At 36.2% G+C, this 19,797-nt stretch overlaps 1 protein-coding gene across 2 annotated transcripts; it reads left to right on the top strand.

Moving 5' to 3' along the window:
• Positions 1-47: 47 nt before the first annotated feature.
• On the top strand, positions 48-12,859 carry LOC105466953 (Yip1 domain family member 5). 2 transcript variants are annotated; one of them, XM_011716163.3, is made up of 6 exons: positions 48-204; positions 783-902; positions 5,458-5,630; positions 6,808-6,953; positions 8,650-8,831; positions 10,462-12,859. In XM_011716163.3, exons 2-6 carry the CDS (start codon positions 793-795, stop codon positions 10,622-10,624), a joined length of 774 nt encoding a protein of 257 aa, XP_011714465.1. In that variant the 5' UTR covers positions 48-204; positions 783-792; the 3' UTR covers positions 10,625-12,859. The 2 variants fall into 2 exon arrangements, with proteins under 2 accessions (XP_011714465.1, XP_011714466.1); XM_011716164.3 differs by having other exon boundaries at positions 71-455.
• Positions 12,860-19,797: the final 6,938 nt, after the last annotated feature.

Consider the following 19,797-nt stretch of genomic DNA (forward strand, 5'->3'; position numbering starts at 1 on the left):
CCTCCTCCCGCCCACCGGTGCCCAACCAAAGAGGAGAGCGCAAAACTTGCTAACACGCCTGCGCGAGCGGACATGCTCCGGAAGCAGTTTTTTGGCCCTGTGACACGTAGCAACGGGGCTGTTTCAGGGTCTGAAACAGAGTTTGGGGGTTGTTTGGGACTACTGAAGCTACTGCCTTCGCCGCCAGCGCAGCCTGAGAGTTTGGTGAGTGACCCAGGCCCGTGGCACACTATTCAGCTTCTCTCCACACCTGTGCAAATGGGCTTGTTGCGGTCTTTCGGCGCCGCGCCCTGGTCCTTTTCGCTCAGACCCTCGCTCCCGTTCAAGTCCTTGCCCTGACGCGGGCCCCTGCACCTCAGGCGCGACCTTCCAAGATTCTGCACTTTCCTGGCAGGCTGCGGGCCTTATTTTGCAAGGAAGCAGTCGCGTTGTCAGCTGTAAAGCCCTGTCCTAAGGTGAAAAATCATCTTTGTTGTTATTGATATTTTAGACCCCTTATGGAACCACAGCTCCCACGACCTCGCCCCTGATGGAAGGCATTATCAGCTCCTTAAGGTGGAGTTGTCTTACTGGGCCGCAACTTAAAGAATAGGCATTTTCTTACTCTCTCTCCGCCACCGCCCTTCAAATGCTGCGTTCCGCCCCCGCCCCCGCCCCCGCCCCCGCCCCGAATTACTGAAAAAATATTTGTTGTGTTCTGTATTTGCTTAAGCAGACTGCCAGGAGCGAATTCAGTAGAACCTTGGGCATAAGCAGTATTTGCCGTTTCTCTTTTATTACAGATTATTTGCAATGTCAGGCTTTGAAAACTTAAACACGGATTTCTACCAGACAAGTTACAGCATCGATGATCAGTCACAGCAGTCCTATGATTATGGAGGAAGTGGAGGACCCTATAGCAAGTAACTTTTCATCTTTGGCAATTAATTTAGTCTACATTGCAGTGAAAACACATATTTAGAATACTTGGTTCTGCCTAAAACAATGTGTGAACATGTTCTTTATCAGGAGTATGATCTTTCATGCATAATCTTCTTCCTCTAGAGAGATATGTGACACTGGCTTGGGTTTGAAGCCAGTTGCTTGCTCTATTTACAGTTGAGTATCTTCTGCAAAATCTTCAGGTGTACCATGAAGGGAAAAGTAACTTGTTGGAAGAACTGTTTTCTAGTAACAGTATTTCTGTATTTAGATGATGATGGGAGCTTCAGGTACCTAGGAGATAGGCTGTTAGTTCATGGGACAGTGAAAAATTAAAATATTTTGGTAGTAGTTAAATCAGTCCAACTTGAGACTTTTGTCAGTGCTAATTGAAAGTACTTAGTGACATTATTTAATGATGTAAGCTCCCTATTATGAATCATCAGGTGATTTTCATACAGCAGTTGATAATCATTTTTATTACTCCTCGTTACTCCTCTTTCTGAAACCCTTATGGTCAGTACCACACATGTTATAAGTTGCATACTGAGGAGGTTGACTCAAAGCCATTAGCCTCTGAACATTAAAAAAAAAAAAAGTGATCTTTTTATAGTACCTGGTGTTTGTGACAAAAATACATGAACTGAAGGCTTTCTAGCAATCTCACCTAGGATATCATCTCCTTAGTTTCTCGGGACCCTAGAGATAATCTTATCAACTTCCTGTCAAATAAAGGAGCTTCCTATACTAGGATTGTTTAAACTTAAGATGATTCTAGATCACTTTGAGAATCTTATTACAACTGGGCCTCTTTCCCATAAATACATGCATTCACTCAAACACCCAAATAAATGTGCATATATAACTTCAGACAATTCATGTGTTATATGATGATCATCCATGGATCCCGAATTTAAAACCTCATAAAGACTGTTCCACGTTGAGGGCAGGGAAAGGTTATGTATCTGTCAGTTTGTGAGAAACATGCAATACAAGAATGTGTTTGGATTAGAGTGCTCAAGAATTTAAGAAACAAAACAAAATTCAAATTCGGTGTGGCTCTATAATACAGTCTGTCTTGGTTAAGCTATCCTTTATGAAACCTATAGTCTCTTCGAGTCTGCTTAATTTGGTATATTCTAAGGCTTTATTTTCTCCTCTAAAACTTAACACATATGAACAATGGGAGTGAGCATGTCAGAATACCCTCTGTGATTCATTTCCCTTTTCTGTTACTTAATTACATACCAATGAAGATTTATCTCTTTTGATAAATTAATGGGCAGAATTGGAAAATTTGTATTGAGATATTTCCATTCATTTATTTACCTAAATATGTATTTATGGTGATTGCTTTGTGTATGGGAGACAGAGTCCATCTAATAAACCCTTGCCTAAAGCAGCAACAGGGCTTTGGAGAACCTGTCTCTGTATGCAGGCCTGTTTTTAACCGAATGATTTTTATGATTAGAACTCAACAGAACTATTCCATTTAGATTGCAGCCTACGAGATTTATCTATCTCTGCTTTTTTGTCCTGTCCACATTTGCATCACTTAAAAGGTGTGACTTATAGTCTCATTCCATTTAACAGTCATTTCAGATCTCTACACAGCAATTTAGATATTCTAAACAACTTGTTGCTAACTGTTCTCACAGTTTCATTCCAACCAAATAATGTACCAGTAAGCATTGCTTCAGTACTAGTGAAGAGGTTTTATTCCGGGTGATTATATAACCATTATTGCTGTAAACTTGGGTTTATAGATGATGCCTGGGAAAACAAGAACCCTAATGTATTAACAGTAATAAATTTGAGTTTCTGAGATTTATTTTTTAAAAGCTGGACTCTTCTCTGTGTACCTTCAAGTAGATCTGCAATCTAATGACATTTTAAACGTCCATCTCAGTTAACCAAATAATGTTTTGTTGGATTTGCCAATTTGGTAACAGAGATCGCTAATAACTTTACGCTCGCCATTGGTGAAAATCTAGGTGCAAATAGCATATTACTTGCATTGCCTTTACATTTTTAACTTGACTTGTTATTAGTACACAGTTCTGCATTTGCCATAATGAAGTCAGCTTTAACATTTTGTGGTTTCTTCTATAGGTGTTTCACAAGTATCATTCATATATCCATTCACCAAAAAAAAAAAACAATAAAAAAAAGTGTAAAAGGCCCTTTGATCATAATCTGTTGAGTTATATGAATGGAAAATTGGATAGATTCCACATTGTATTCCAGATATGCTTATGAAATATATCATAATACCAAGTCACATTTTTTAAAGTATGAAAGGTTATTTTTTTTCTTCTTTGACTTGCCTGATAGTATCCTTTATGGAATATCTGAGGATTTCCATGAACTTAGGTAACCAACCCAATATGTTAAGAGGGTTTGTCTTTGTTATTGATTCAGAGTACTTATGAGAGCATTGATTTAGTATCTGCTGCTTCTCCTGCCATGAAAGTATGTCGTTTTAGCCTATAAAGATCATGTCTCACATACCATGTTTTAGTTTAAAACCAGCAGGAGCAAGTCAGAAATTTTCCTGAATAGGTCCTGCCAGAAAAGGAAAATAGTAAAATTCTATGATGTTGTCATTCTCACCTTTCCTCTTGAAGATGGAATGATGGTGCCACCTTTGAAACAATTGCTTGCAGCATTTTTCTTCCTTACATGAAATTTATGGGTCTGTATCAGTAGCTCTCAAAATTTAGGCTGTAGACTACAGAGGGTCCTTGAGACTCTTCTGAGATTCTTTAAGGTCAAAGTTATTTTCATAACAATACTAAGATATCATATACCTTTTTAGGTATGTTAACATTTGCAGTGCTGTTGCAAAAGTATTGATTGGTAAAACTGCTGGTACCCAAATATGAATCAAGATAGTGGCATCAAGTTGTTCTAGTAGTCATCGTATTCTTCATCACTCTATAGACTTGTTAGAGAGTTGGCAGGTAGTCAATTTCATTTAAGGATTCTGTTGAGGAAGCAGTAAGAATTATCGTTTTATTAAATCCTGACCCTTTAGTACACATATTTCTTTTTTTTTTTTTTTGAGATGGAGTCTTGCTCTGTCGCCCACACTGGAGTGCAGTGGTGGGATCTCAGCTCACTGCAATCTCCACCTCCCGGGTTTACGCCATTCTCCTGCCTCAGCCTCCCAAGTAGCTGGGACTACAGGCGCCCGCCACCTCGCCTGGCTAGTTTTTTGTTGTTGTTGTTGTATTTTTTTAAGTAGAGACGGGGTTTCACCGTGTTAGCCAGGATGGTCTCGATCTCCTGACCTCGTGATCCACCCGTCTCGGCCTCCCAAAGTGCTGGGATTACAGGCTTGAGCCACCACACCCAGCCTATTTCTTTAATATTCTTTGTGACAAAATTTAGTATTTACTACATACTAAAGTACAATTACTATCTCTACGAAAAGCACCTGTGCAAGCTGAACTGGCTGTTATTTCATGAAGACCATTTTTATTTGAAAGAACTACAGATAAACTATGGTTATTCAGACTTGAGCATTCGGCAGATATTTTCCCAAAAACAAGTAAAGAGAGCCTCACCCCAAGGAAAACAACTGACATTATGGCTATAAGAATTTAAATGGGAATTAGACTAAAGGTTTTCTAAGGCTTCTCAGCTCTCATTTTTAAGAATATCTTTTAAAATAATTATTTTACATCTGTGTTTCTTAGTGTATCATTAGATTAGTCCCATCAGTAAGCTGGATTTTTTTCAAAACATGATGGAACAGATGTTTAAAGATGTGGCTTCAGTATCCTTCTCTTCCCTCTTGCCATTGTCACTAAAATAGCTGTGATAAAGCTTTCCCTCTAGATACGGGGTTTGCTATAGCACATATCAAATGAGACAATAAGTGTATAACTACTTTGAGAAATAGTACTTTGAAAAAATATTATTCAAATGCAAAGTGTACTAAAAATGTTTTGTTATATTCAACAAGTGCTCACAAAGCAAAACTTGATTTGTCCACTCTGTTTTTCAATTGATGGTTTTCTTAAAGAGATTTGTCCACTTGCCAAAGGTAACATACTATGAAGAGGAAAGAAGAACGATGATTCAATGGCTATCCAAATTACAGTGAAAAATTATATAACATGTATTACAAAGTTTGATATCCTAAGGTTTCATTCAGTCTTAGCCATAGATTTTATTTCATAGTGTATCTTCATATTGTATATATCCACTAAGGGAGAAAAATAGACACAATTTTTACATTTTCATTTGTTGACCTCCTAACTTTTAACAGTTGGTAAAATGCTTAGTGCTGCGTAAGTGAATATTGGTTTCATTAAGAAGATTTTTTATAAAAATTATGAGTTTTTATTGTAGATAATCAGCTTGATATTAGTAATCATTTCAACCATGATTTATAAAAATTGGCAAAGTTTGTGTCTTAGTAATTGCACAACTAAGGTTCTTTAGCTGTCAAATGAAAATTTAGGAATTTAAGGGATATTAACTGTACAGAGTTGAAATACTTCTGAAAAATTTGACTTTCATTTATAGACAGTATGCTGGCTATGACTATTCGCAGCAAGGCCGATTTGTCCCTCCAGACATGATGCAGCCACAACAGCCATACACTGGGCAGATTTACCAGCCAACTCAGGCATATACTCCAGCTTCACCTCAGCCCTTCTATGGAAACAGCTTTGAGGATGAGCCACCTTTATTAGAAGGTAAGATTGGTTGCAACACTTGATAGTACTCAATAGTATTCAGCTGGTTAGTGAGAATTAATCTTAATTTGGAGAAATTGTATTTTCCTTTAAAAAAAAATCTTGTAGAAAAAAGTCTTCTGCTAAACAACTCATTTTAAACAGAGTATATGTGAAACCACATTGGGCCAGAAGAGACCAGATTTTTAATAGATCTTTTAATAGTGATAATAAAGTATATTACTCTGTCAGCATCGACTTTTACTTCAGGTTATTGGCCAAATTCTACTAGTGGAAAAAGTGAGAAGAAAAAGCATGGTATCCATTATTCTATGTGGAAATAAACTGGCAGAACTAGTGACATCACTAAAAAAATGGTGATTTTCAAACTGTATTCCAAAACCTAGGAAGAGGTAGTTCCGAACATTTTTTTTGAACTAGATACTCTTTGAAAATCTAATGAAAGGTATGAACACTCTCCTCAGAAAAAATGCACACATATGCATAGAGACGTCGTTTTGTATACAGTTAAATGGGCCCCCAGGTATTCCTGAAGCCCCAGATAAAGAACCTCTTACTGTTAACCGTTTTTGTATATTCTTTGCTATGCAGTCATGCCTAAGGGATGTAATAACTGTCTTTTTCATCAGATCCGTACCCTTTTCCAACACCAATCCAGAAATGACATATTTGTGGGATGAGCACCACATTGAAGACTGGCATAGAGAACTCACTAAAATAATATCATTCAGGCCAGGCACAGTGGCTCAACACCTGTAATCCCAGTGCTTTGTGAGGCCGAGGCTGGGAGGATCTCTTGAGACCAGGAGACCAGGCTGAGCAACACAGCAAGATCCCATCTCTCCAAAAAAAAAAAAAAAAGGAAAGAAAAGAAATAGCTCTATGTTGTGGCACACACCTGTGGTCCCAGCTACTCAAGAGGCTAGGCAGGAACATCACTTGAGTTCAGGAGTTTGAGGCTATAGTGAGCTATAATCATGCCACTGCACTCCAGCCTGGGTGACAGAGAGGGAACCTACCACAATAATGATAATAATAATAATGTCATCCAATATTGCTAGATCCTTTTTTGATGCTATCTATGTCATTTTGTCTCCCATTTCAACATAGATTTTGATCAGTTAGTTAAAAATACATCACAAATCCTAATTAACTTTTAAATTTTCTTTCTCCTTAGAGTTAGGTATCAATTTTGACCACATCTGGCAAAAAACACTAACAGTATTACATCCATTAAAAGTAGCAGATGGCAGCATCATGAATGAAACTGATTTGGCAGGACCAATGGTTTTTTGCCTTGCTTTTGGAGCCACATTGCTACTGGTAAGATTTTCATTTCAACCTTCAGGGTGCAATTAAAGAACAACCTTTAAATTTTGAATGTTCTACCAAAAGCCATTTTGAAACTCTGCTTTACACCTCAAGTCTTTGATGTGTTTGGAATAGTACTGAGTTGCTTGTATTTATACCTATTCGTTAGTTCTCCATCTATAGTAAGTGTAGCATGTTTTAAAAATCATTTCTTGTTCTAAGAAATGATTCAATTATTAGGGGAAAATAAAATAGTAAACAACAGGTATAGCTTCAGTCCCTCATTAGAATTCTGCCTTTTCAGAGGTTACTTACAGTTTTTACGCTATTGCTTTTTTTTTTTAATATTTTTTTAAAAATCACTAAACCTTGGTTAATGTTTTGTTATAGTCATACTGATGATTACTTTTCCATATATTATTTTCCCAATTTATCACCTTCCCAAGAATGTTAAGGCATATTGAAAACAGAAAAGTTGTAAAGATAATTGTTAATATTTATTTTATCTTATGTCTCTGAATTAATAAGAGATAACTACTGTAATGTATAGAAGATGGGATTTTTAGTCATAAGAGCTGGGCTTGAACAGAGTGCTCCTGATCTGCCCTTGGCCACATCATTTAATCCTTCAGTTTCCTCTCATAGAAAATAATCCTGTCCTGCTTACCTAGCAAGATTATTTTGAAGATGAAACAAGACAGGTTATGTGAGAACACATTGAAAAGTGAAAAACACTGTACAAATGTGAGTTTTTTTATTACTACATGAATGAATTCATCAATGAACTCCGCTTTTTCAAACTTCTGCACTTTTAGTCAAGTATTTACAAATAATCTAATAAATGTCCCAACAATTTGTTTACTTAACATAAACTGTAGAGGCATTCTCCTAATTTAGTTTTATATGACAAAAGTTGGATAAATCAATAGCTTTTTGAAGGCTTTTTTGTAAACTGGTTTTAGTGATAGTGTGACCTGAATACAAAGTTTGTTGTTCACAAACTCGGCTAACAGTAGGATAATTCCAATTTAGCTAATCTTTGCAGTGCTTAAACTGCTTATTGTTGTCTTTTCTTAATCAAAGGACTGTGTAAATCAGCCAATAATTTGGAAAAATTAAAAAATATATATCTTCCATTATATTCTTCTTGCCATTTCTTCTCTCCTCCTCACAGAACCCTGGCTTCCTGTTTATCCTGGCTTCCTTTCCCCTTGCTCCTCTAACACCCATATAAAGTGAATCATAAGATTTCTTCTTAGAAAGTTTATGACAACTCCACCAATGAGATTTGATTGCTTGGGGGCATTTTTGGTGGAATTAGGTACTTTCAACTGATATAACTGTTATTTAAATATTCTGAATGGCTTCCCTCTTGTCTCTAGTTTATTTGCCTAAAATCATTCAGAGTTCTTTTTAGAAACCTTACTATTTTGAGTGATTCTGCTATGCTTTTGTCTCTTTATTTGTTCACTTCTGTGCCAAGCCTGCACGCTAACTAGAAAATGGAGAACCAAATATCTGTGTACTTTAAAGTTACAAAGAATGTAACAAGCCAGTCTGCTCAATCTTTTACTTCTCTACATAAAGAATAGATTAGTAGATTTTGATGTTCATGAAATATTTCCTACCTATACTGATTCAGGTGAAATAAGGCCAGAAATAACTTATTTTTTGCCCTTTAACCTGTAATCTTCTTCTTTACCCGTAGGCTGGCAAAATCCAGTTTGGCTATGTATACGGGATCAGTGCAATCGGATGTCTAGGAATGTTTTGTTTATTAAACTTAATGAGTATGACAGGTGTTTCATTTGGTTGTGTGGCAAGTGTCCTTGGATATTGTCTTCTGCCTATGATCCTGCTTTCCAGCTTTGCAGTGATATTTTCTTTGCAGTAAGTACTGTTCTTTATTTTGGGGGTTGATTGACCAATTCTATGTAGTAGGATTCACCTCATCTTCAGTTTGAGATAAATCATTGATTCAGCAAACATATCAGATAGTGCCTCTTGTAGTAGAGATGGTGCCAAATGGTTTTGGATGAAGAACAATGGTAATGAGAATAAATTTTAAAACCTTTATACCATCTCTGTTTTACCCATGATCAAGAATTTCACTAGTTTTGTGTTTACTTACCATTGTCATAGTGGTAACAAATTGAACAGGGTGATTGTTAAATATTACATGAGAAAGGTCAAGTCATTATTGTTCAAATTATGCTTACCCTCTTTGGTGTTTTCTAGATCCACCTAATTTATTGAAACCATTGGACATATGCCAAATGTATGAGTAATAAATACATACTCTATTGGGCAGCTTTTTAACTGGAAATGAAACGTAATCTTTTTATGACAAGAGACTTACCAGCCTACTGTGTTTCTCAGATAGATGTACTTGTAAGCAGCTTTAAGTATGTGTAATTTTTAAATGATATTTTATGTTAGGTTAAAAGAAAAGGTATGGCTGGGCATGGTTGCTTACACCTATAATCCCAGCACTTTGGGAGGCCGAGGCAGGCAAATCACCTGAGGTCAGGAGTTTGAGACCAGCCTGACCAACGTGGAGAAACCCCGTCTCTACTAAAAATACAAAATTAGCTGGGCATGGTAGCGCATGCCTGCAATCCCAGCTACTCTGGAGGCTGAGGCAGGAGAATCACTTGAACCCGGGAAGTGGAGATTGCAGTGAGCCGAGATTGCCCTGTTGCATACTTCAGCCTGGGCAACAAGAGCGAAACTCTGTCTCAAAAAAAAAAAAAAAAGGAAAGGTATACATTACTGCCAATAAGGTTCCTCCTTGTGGCCAGTGTACAGATGGTCTCAATATAAAATCCTCCTTGTGACTAGTGTTAGACGTTACCAGTGGTCAGGCTTTGTTACACTTTGAAAGCTAAAGTGGAGATTTGGGAGAAGAGACAAATATGTCAATTATTTGTCTGATACAAGAAATTTGGCAAAGTGATGCTTTATACTATTTCTGCTTTCAATAGAAATATTTCGTATTTTCAGTGTAGAAATCACTCTTATTCATTAAGAATTTGTGTATTCATATTTGAATTTTACAGAAGTTATTTTCTGCTAAAACCCTTTTTTCAACTAGGAACAATTTTGCCTCCAAGGGGACATTTGACAATGTCTGATGGGGGTCAAGGGTGCTGCTTGTATCTTAGGTGTAGAGGCCAGAGATGCTGCTGAACATTCTGACAGTGCACAGGACAGCCCCCGCAACAAAGATACATCCAGCCCAAATGTTAGTAGTGCCAAGAGTGAGAGACCTTATATTTTTAAAAAGTAAAACAGTTTAACAAAAGCTGTTTATCACATGAAATGATTTGCCATCATTGAATTTACTGTGAGGTACATTTTAGCATTTGAAAAAACAAATCCTGATTATTTCTGCATACGTCTACTTGCAGTTTTAAAATGTAAATTTAAAATGCTTTAGAATAGGTTATTGTAGTATTCTTACATAACTAATGTCATCTGCTTTTTTTTCTCCTCCCCCCTTTTTCCTTGTTGGTTACAGAGGAATGGTAGGAATCATTCTCACTGCTGGGATTATTGGATGGTGTAGTTTTTCTGCTTCCAAAATATTTATTTCTGCATTAGCCATGGAAGGACAGCAACTTTTAGTAGCATATCCTTGCGCTTTGTTATATGGAGTCTTTGCCCTGATTTCTGTCTTTTGAAAATTTATCTGGGATGTGAACATCAGTGGGCCAAATGTACAAAAAGGACCTTGAACTCTTAAATTGGACCGGTGAACTGCTGCAGCGCAACTCTCATGCAGATTTACATTTGACTGTTGGAGCAATGAAAGTAAATGTGTATCTCTTGTTCATTTTTATAGAACTTTTGAATACTGTATTGGATTTACCTGCAGTGTGACTAGCTTTAAATGTTTGTGTTTATACAAATAAGAAATGCTAATTCTTTCTGGTTCCTGCAGCCTTTGAAAAACCTTTTTCCTTGCAAATTATAATGTTTTTGATAGATTTTTATCAACTGTGGGAAACCAAACATAAAGCTGATAACCTTTCTTAAAAACAACCCAGTCACAGTAAAGAAGACACAAGACGGCCAGTCGCGGTGGCTCATGCCTGTAATCCCAGCACTTTGGGAGGCCAAGGTGGGCGGATTGCGAGATCAGGAGATTGAGACCATTCTGGTTAACACGGTGAAAACCCGTCTCTACTAAAAATACAAAAAATTAGCCGGGTATGGTGGCAGGCGCCTGTAGTCCCAGCTACTCGGGAGGCTGAGGCAGGAGAATATTGTGAACTTGGGAGGCAGAGCTTGCAGTGAGCCGAGATCGCACCACTGCACTCCGTCCAGCCTGGGCGACAGAGCGAGACTCCATCTCAAAAAAAAAAAAAAAAAGACACAAGACTTACTGCAAAAATATTTTTCCAAGGATTTAGGAAAGAAAAATTGCCTGTATTCTCAAGTCAGGTACACTCAAAGGAGGAAAGTGATCCAAATGTAGAGTATGAGTTTGCACTCCAAAAATTTGACATTACTGTAAATTATCTTGTGGAATTTTTGCCAGAATTCAGAGATACAGGAAGTTCACAATCTACCTTATTGTAGACATGAAATGGGAACACTTACTTAGATATTAATGTTAACTCAACCTGAGGGACCTGGAATGGTTGCATTAATGCTATAATCGTTGGATCTCCACATTTCCCGAAAAGAAAAAAAATCACTAACCTTTTTTAAGGGAAATATTTAAAGTTTTACAAAATTCAGTATTGCAGTTATCAATGTAAAGTACATTTGAATGCTTATTAATTAAAACTTTCCCAATTAATTTTAACTGTGTTACTGAGTTTACTTTTACTAAACTACTGTTCTCTTTTTTAACTAGTCTCTGGTTTTGACCCCTAATTTAAGCTTTAAGGATAGAAATTAGCTAATATAGAATCAGACAAAAAGGGTATTAAATGAGAAGCAGTTTGAGTTATATTATTTTATTGTATTAAATGTATTTGATTTATATTGTCATGTTCTCTTGCCAGAGTGAGTCTATAGGAAAATACTGTATCTTGCATATTGATCATTGGCTTTTTCTAGAAAAACTGCCTCTGATTCTGGACAAAGCTCAGTTGTAGTTATGAGAAAGATAGGGTACAAGGAGGAAAATACTGCTTTTTTTTTTTTTTTAAGAGATTTGCAGACTAAATAAAAAGAAATGCCAAACTGATGTATCAGTGGTTCTTGTTTAGAACAAGTTTTCAAAGCATAAAAAGAGGGTGAGAGAAATAACATATTTATTGATTCACATAAGTATGTCTTTCTTCATTCTTAATCATCTGGAGAAACTCACTTGTCATTAATTTGTTTTGGGCTAGATTTTCAAACTTACCAAATTGCTTTAGAAAAGCAATTTGATAGGCTTTCCAACTTAACTAAATTTTTTATTGTAATTCTTGGATAGTACTTTTGTCTTTTTCAATTCATTTGTCTTTTTCAATATAGTTTTTGTTAAGGCAAATGTCTTCCGTTAATATCCAAATATTGCTAATAAACGGTAGAAGTGCTTTGGAAATTAAAATTATCTCGCTGTTGGTTAGACTTAAGACTGTTAATCTTCAGCCAAATACCCAGATATGGATCAAATTATTTTATTTTTTGTTGTTTACTCTATCCCCAACAACATTTTTAGTTTAAGTTATTGTAGAGATTTTTTTTGTTGGTGGTAATTTTTTATTTTGCTCCAAAATAATAAGGTGCAAAGCTATTTTATGCTTAACTTGCTCTGTCAAAACAGCTATGCATTGGAGTTGGAATTAATGCAAATTTTGTTCCAGAGTTGGATTACATGCAGAGTCATATATAGCCAAAACTTCTCTTATCAAACTCTGTTATGTAGGCATATTTCTATATACATTAAAGACTGCTGTACTGTGTGTCGAAAAGTACTATGTGGCTTTTTTTTTTTTTTTTTTTTTTTTTTTTTGGTCTGTCATTGGAATAGATTTGTTTCTTCAGTTAAGTACCAGGTAGATTACCTGCTTTGCTTTAGGCCCATTTTATGCTAAAAGCATATGGGTATCTTTAAACACTAGAGACACTCACCATAACTAAAAACACATCCAGTGATTGTCACCGAGTAACTGAAACTCACTGTGGGAGTGACAGACTGACACATGCCTTGTCTCCAAATACTGTACTTGTCAGTGGAGTGGCAAGTTGGCTTATACTAGTGTGTTACTCATGCATGTATACATGCCAAGATCATGTAGCTGACTTTACATATGGAGTAAACATATATTTTATGGCATTGCTATAATACTTTGCTTATCAATGGGTATTTTCAAGAGCTGTGTAACTAGGCTTATGGAAATAGACATTCTTTTTCCAGATGTAGTTATGCAGATAATGTAAAGTTCTAGAAATCTTAAGATACTATCCTTGGATAGTGGCCACCTAATCAAAGAGAGTTTTTTTAAAATGTATCTAATGATGTGATTTGGGATAGAATTTAGCATTGTACATTTGGTATTTTGCACATTTATATTTTTAACCTTAATAGGCATTGCTAAACTCAGATATGCTCCAAAGTTGTCAGTTGTCTCTAAAGTTAAAATCATGCAATTATGCTTGCAGTACTTACTACCTACAGAAAAAGGGAGACTTTCTGATGTAAAGTATACACTAGATTTCTTTCACATAAATGGAAGAATTTTAAACTTTGGTTAAAGGGAAATTGTACAAGTTAAAATATTACTCTATAGAGATGCTGTATATCGTGAAGAGTTATGGGAAATCAAGGCCACATTTGCCATGCTGTTATATAAAGCAGATCTGATGTAGGTACTCACACAAGTTGTTTCCCTTCGTTTGTGGAAAGAAAAAAGAAAAAAATGTATGTATATAGCAAGTATTTAGCCTTTCATAAAGTAGTATGGAAAGTTTTCAAAACAATATAGCGGCTCTTATTATACAGATTGTACAATGAGGCATACTTACCAAAAAGTAGCACTGGGCCTTCCTTCAAAATACTATATAGAGCAAACCTCCTACCCAAACAGTTCCTCATGTTAAAGTTGCCATCACATGCTATCCGCTGACTCATTTTGTGACATGTCAAATTTCAACTGTTATTTACTAGCAAAAACATACAGCAGATGAGTTAAAGAGAGCCTCTTTTTTTTTCTTCTTAGAGTGTATTTAGGATTTAGCGGAAGCAGTGTGCCAGTAACAAGGTATCCAGGTTTATTGGAAACGCCTAAAGGAAGAATTGGTTCATGTGCTTTAACAAATACATAAGAATGATCTGTCATTAGCCTGCCAAGCATACAGTGTTTGTTTTTACACAGTGTAAATAAAACATAGCCTCACCACTGTCTACAATCTAGGCTATTATTACTTTGCACCCCTAACAAAGAAAGAATTAACTTTTTAAAAAATTAACTCTGCTTCTCCACCATCCAAATTATTGAAGTTTGAATTGTAGTACATTACTATTACTTGAATTTCGGTAAGTTAATTTGTTCATTAATAATTAAATATCCACTTTGTAACTGGGCAATAGGTAAAATGAAACATTAAATATTTAAATTGTTAATTTCTATGGATTGGTAGAGTACTTAGTCAAACTTGTGTTATTATTAACAAATATGTATCTTAGGATGGTGACTATCAAAACCAGAGAATGCAATTTGATAGTATGCAGTTCTGATTTTGCATCACAGGTGGAAATATTTCTGCTGCCCTTGAGCACAAAGTTCCTACTCTGGTTAATGAAGAACATTATCTGCTGATGGAGCACAATGTCCTGTGTTTGTGTAAATAAATTAAAATGATTACATACTCAAATGAGGACTAATTAAATAGAGAGCTGTTCTAATTTAAAAGCACAAATACTTTGTTGAGCACATTAGGTTCTAAAAATCGGATATTACATTTTTTGTGAGCTTAACTAATTAGGCTTACCTTGCATATATGAATTTGGTTTATTTCTGCAACTAGCACTAAATCTGCTGATTGCTTGCAGAGTGATTAATTATGCATTAAGGTGTTTTCAATAGCTTATCAGCATTTGTGGCACACACAAATGAATAAAGAAAAAAATGAGAAAACGAAGTACTCAGCAGAAACATTAACATGCTTGTAAATTATACTTTTAATCTAGTTGGATGACTCTTTTATTTTCTCACAAATGGAAAAAATATAGTTATTTTGTATTTTCCTAGTTAGAATATAATGCAAAGGAGTGTCTTTGTAAAATTTAATGACACATTTGCTTTCAGTTATCAGTTTCATGGTCTGATAATATTGGAGAACTTGGTAGAGTCTTTAGGCAATGAATGGCACTAAAAGCCCTTTTGTTTTCTGTGTTTTAATTTTTAATTTTTGGAATGTAAAATCTTTTTCCTTTTCTAGGTACACCGTCATCATGATAATACCTCCATACAACAATAAAAAGCAGATTATTGATAAGCTGTTTCAAAATGGATGACCCTCAAAAATATTATGCCAAGTTAAAAAAAAAAAAACAAATACAAAAGGCCACATGTCATATGATTCCATTTATATGAATATCTAGAAAAGGCAATCCATAAAGACAAAGCAGATAAGGAGTTGCCAGAAGGTGGTAGTGGGGATTGACGGCAAATGAGGCAGGAGGGAACTTTTTGAGTGGTGATGGCTGCACAACTGTATGTTTACTAAGTGTATACTAAAATAGGTGGATTTTGCAGTATGTAAATTATGTTAATAAACTTTTTAAAAAACATGGAAAGGGGAATGGGAGGCAGAGCAACCACCAGAACATCTATGTTTCTAAAGTTCAAGAGAAGGGTTTTAGGATAGATTTTAATAGAGACTAAAATATATACAGTACCTTTTCCCAGAAGAATATTAATACTAAACAAGTGAAATTGCCCCTCTATCCCTAAATTTCGTTCCCCCCATAACTGCCTTTAAATAGATTAGCATACATTTTATCGACTATACACACGAGAATCCAGTTCTTAGTGACTTGTGTACACAAGAATACATACATGCACATAGCTTTTAAACTTGTTTTTATTGAATTAAAATCATATAACAAAATTTACCATTTTAACCATTTTAAAGTGTACAATTCAATGTTTTTTAGTATATTCACAATGTTGTACAGTCATCACCCACCACTATTTTCAGAATATTTCTATCACCCCCCCTACCCCCACCCCACAAAAATCCTCTATATCTCAATTTGCCCCTCCCTCCATATCCTGACGACTACTAATCTTTTTTTCTGTCTCTGGATCTGCTTATTCTGGACATCTCATAGACATAGAAGCATGTACTATGTGGCCTTTTGTTTCTGGCATCTTTGAGTTTACATAATGTTTTCAAAGTCTCTTGTTTTTAAACTTAACAGTCTGTTGTGGGCATTATTATATATGCTGAACATTGAGATTTACTTCATTCTCTTTAATGGCTGGATATCATTTAATTAAGTGAGTGGAGTTTAATTTACTTAGCCCCTATTGTTGGGCAGTTGATGTTTTTGTACTTTTTAAAAAAACTGTAAGTTGTGCAGCTTTGCTGTTGGCATTTTTATAACTAGAGTATCACATTTGCTGTTCATTGTGCTCAGGTTGGTCATTATTGTAAACTCAATTTAAATTCTTTTCTTTTTTTTTTTTTTTTTTTTTTTTTTTGAGACAGAGTCTCACTCTGTCACCCAGGCTGGAGTGCAGTGGCGCCATCTCAGCTCACTGCAACTTCTGCCTCCCAAGTTCAGGTGATTCTCCTGCCTCAGCCTCCCAAGTAGCTGGGATAACAGGCTCCTGCCACCACGCCCAGCTAATTTTTCTATTTTTACTAGAGACAGGGTTTCACCACGTTGGTCAGGCTGGTCTCAAACTTCTGACCTTGTGATTCACCGGCTTAGGCCTCCCAAAGTGCTGGGATTACAGGCATGAGTCACCATGCCTGGCCAATTTAAATTCTTAAAATCTCAATATTTTTATTTCCTAAGTTTTTTTTAGTGTGAGTATAGTTTTCTGTTAGTTGTTGAAGCATGAAAATCACATCCATGTTTGTACAAGGCATTGCTCTTTGGTTTTCAACTATCTCAATGTTTTTCTACTACTCTGTAACAGTGGAATATGAATATTGTCAAACAGATGATAAGCACCCCCTACCTCAAATTATTCCCACATTGGAAGAGAAGACTTTATTCAAAGGGAGCCGCCTTTTTTTTTTTTTTCTTCCTATTTAGAAGAGTCATTCTGACAGTGTAATTTTTAGGTCACTGTCTTTACATAGCTTTCTAAGAAATTCTGAAGTAATCTCATTTTAAACTTCCTGATTGGGTCTGTATGCCCACCGAATTTAGTCATTTCATGCTGCCCCTAATATTTGACTAATTGTGCTTAAATTGTATCAATACTCAGTGCTAACGATAAAGTCAAATGTATAGCATGATCTGACAGCGGCTTTGCTCAAGTTAGGCCTTATTGCCCAATTTGTTCCTATTTAAATTCCTAAGCATTAAGTTTTACCACAGTAAGAAAACTAAAAGCGCCGGGCGCGGTGGCTCAAGCCTGTAATCCCAGCACTTTGGGAGGCCGAGACGGGTGGATCACAAGGTCAGGAGATCGAGACCATCCTGGCTAACCCGGTGAAACCCCGTCTCTACTAAAAAATACAAAAAACTAGCCGGGCGAGGTGGCGGGCGCCTGTAGTCCCAGCTACTCGGGAGGCTGAGGCAGGAGAATGGCGTGAACCCGGGAGGCGGAGCTTGCAGTGAGCTGAGATCCGGCCACTGCACTCCAAGCCTGGGTGACAGAGCGAGACCCCGTCTCAACAAAAAAAAGAAAAAAAGAAAACTAAAAGCAACACCTCAAATCCAGACATCTGCATAAATCAGTTTGTTATATAAATTTGTATTGAGCTTTAAGAGTTGAATTTCTTAGTCAAATGATTTAAAATGCTGCATTTTTTGTTGTTTTTTGTTTGGACGTGGTTGTTTTGAGGGCATTTGGGTATTCTATTCATAATGTTCTGTAGCCTACAGATAGGCTTGCTTTCTAATACATTTTTTAAAACTATTTTTGTATATTTTAAATGTGGTACATTTTACTCACTACATGAGCAGTTGTATTGAACAACATCCCTTGGCCAAAATGCTTATTTAGGTACTCCTCACATGTCTGGATCTGTCACAAAGTCGTACTTAACCCAGGCTCAATTTGTATCTTCTCTTTAGATCATGTTCTGTTCTGACCCTGGTTTAGATCACAGTCTTCTGATGAGATAACTTGGTTTTGATATTTTCTGTAATAGAGCCAATCATTTCTGTGCTTTGAATAAAAGATTAAACTGCATCTCCAATGAGGTGAAGGGTGTTTAGACATGGTTACATTGACCATCTACTTTGAACCCAAGTTAGAATTTAATATTTGACATGAGTCACACTGACTTTCTGTTTTTATTCATGTAAAATAAGAGAGAATCATTTATGAGCAAACCGTGGAGGCTCTGTCTTAATCAGGAGTCAGCTACAGGAAGAATGGAAGCTAAGGTGACTGTGTGAAAGTCAAGACTGGATTGAAGGTGCTAGAGAGGAATCTGGGACCTTACAAAAACCAGCAGAAGAAAGGTTGGGAGAGATTGTGCTAAGATGTGCTGGCGAATTTGTTTTAATATTTATACTATATTATGTAAACATTGATTTTCAAAGTTTAGTGTATCAAAATAAAGCCTATGTAGGTGGCATAGAAGCAGTAACTACTGCAAATAAGCAGCAGAAAGATATGTGAATGCTTTAAATCAATTCTCAAACTCAATTCTAAAGCAGTTTTAAAATATTCACATAACATAAGCCAATTCTTGCTGATATTAATTTAACATGTCTGGAAAACCTCTCAAAAAATCCATTATAGTCCTAGTGTTGATAAATTTTTCTTAATCACAAATTTAAATTTCTCATGTTGCAATTGGAGCTTGGTTCTTTTCTCTTTATTGGAGATGCGATCACGTCACCATCCTCTGAGACTAAAGCAGGGAACCTGTGGTCCCTAGTCAAGATCTGGAAGAGAGTATTCATTCACTACCATCCTAACAGTCTTCATTTCATCTGCCTCCCCTCCCATGCACACCCCCCGATTTCCCCAGGCCCGTTCCCAGGCTGATAGTGCTCTAGTTGCTGACACTGCTCCAAAAATCATTTTATACACATTGACAATCACGCTATTCTGATCAGAATAGAGCCTGCGAGTTTGAACAGTTTGAGAGCTATAAAAAGCAGGCAGTTTATCAGGATTTTAAAGAAGAACACTATAGCTAATGCCTAGGGTATGGCTTCTATCCCTACCTCTGTCTCTATCCTTGTGATGTCTCACCGTTCTGTTCATAATCTCTTCCTTCCCTTTGATCTTTAGTTGACTCTAATCTAGAAATCAGATGTATTTGTAGCATTTGTTGTGCATCTCAAAGTTTTAAGTTGTCTATTCTCAGTTTTTTGTCAAAAAAGTAAATGAATATTTCATCTTCAAGTGAGGGGAAAAATAATATCAAATATACATTTGCAAGTATAAGGGGAGAAATAAGGCCCCTGCTTGAGATTTTCCTGGTTTAGGAACTTGAAAAATGTTTTCCACTCTTGCTTTATGAGTTTTGCCAATGCAGTTCCAAGCCATTAAGTGCCCACCATGAACAAAGTCATGCTTTTGGCTTCCTCCTCAGCAAGCTTAATATTCTCTACTTCAATGTTTTGGTTTTTGTTTTTTTCCCCCCCACAACTTATTTTCTTTTTCTGATTGCCTTTGGATTAATCTCTAAATTCCTTCCAAATTATTCATGTCTTTCTTTAATTGTATAGTCCAAATCAGGACATGCATGTTCCATGTATCTAATG

Source organism: Macaca nemestrina, chromosome 6 (assembly GCF_043159975.1).
Source record: "Macaca nemestrina isolate mMacNem1 chromosome 6, mMacNem.hap1, whole genome shotgun sequence".
NCBI lineage: Eukaryota > Metazoa > Chordata > Mammalia > Primates > Cercopithecidae > Macaca > Macaca nemestrina.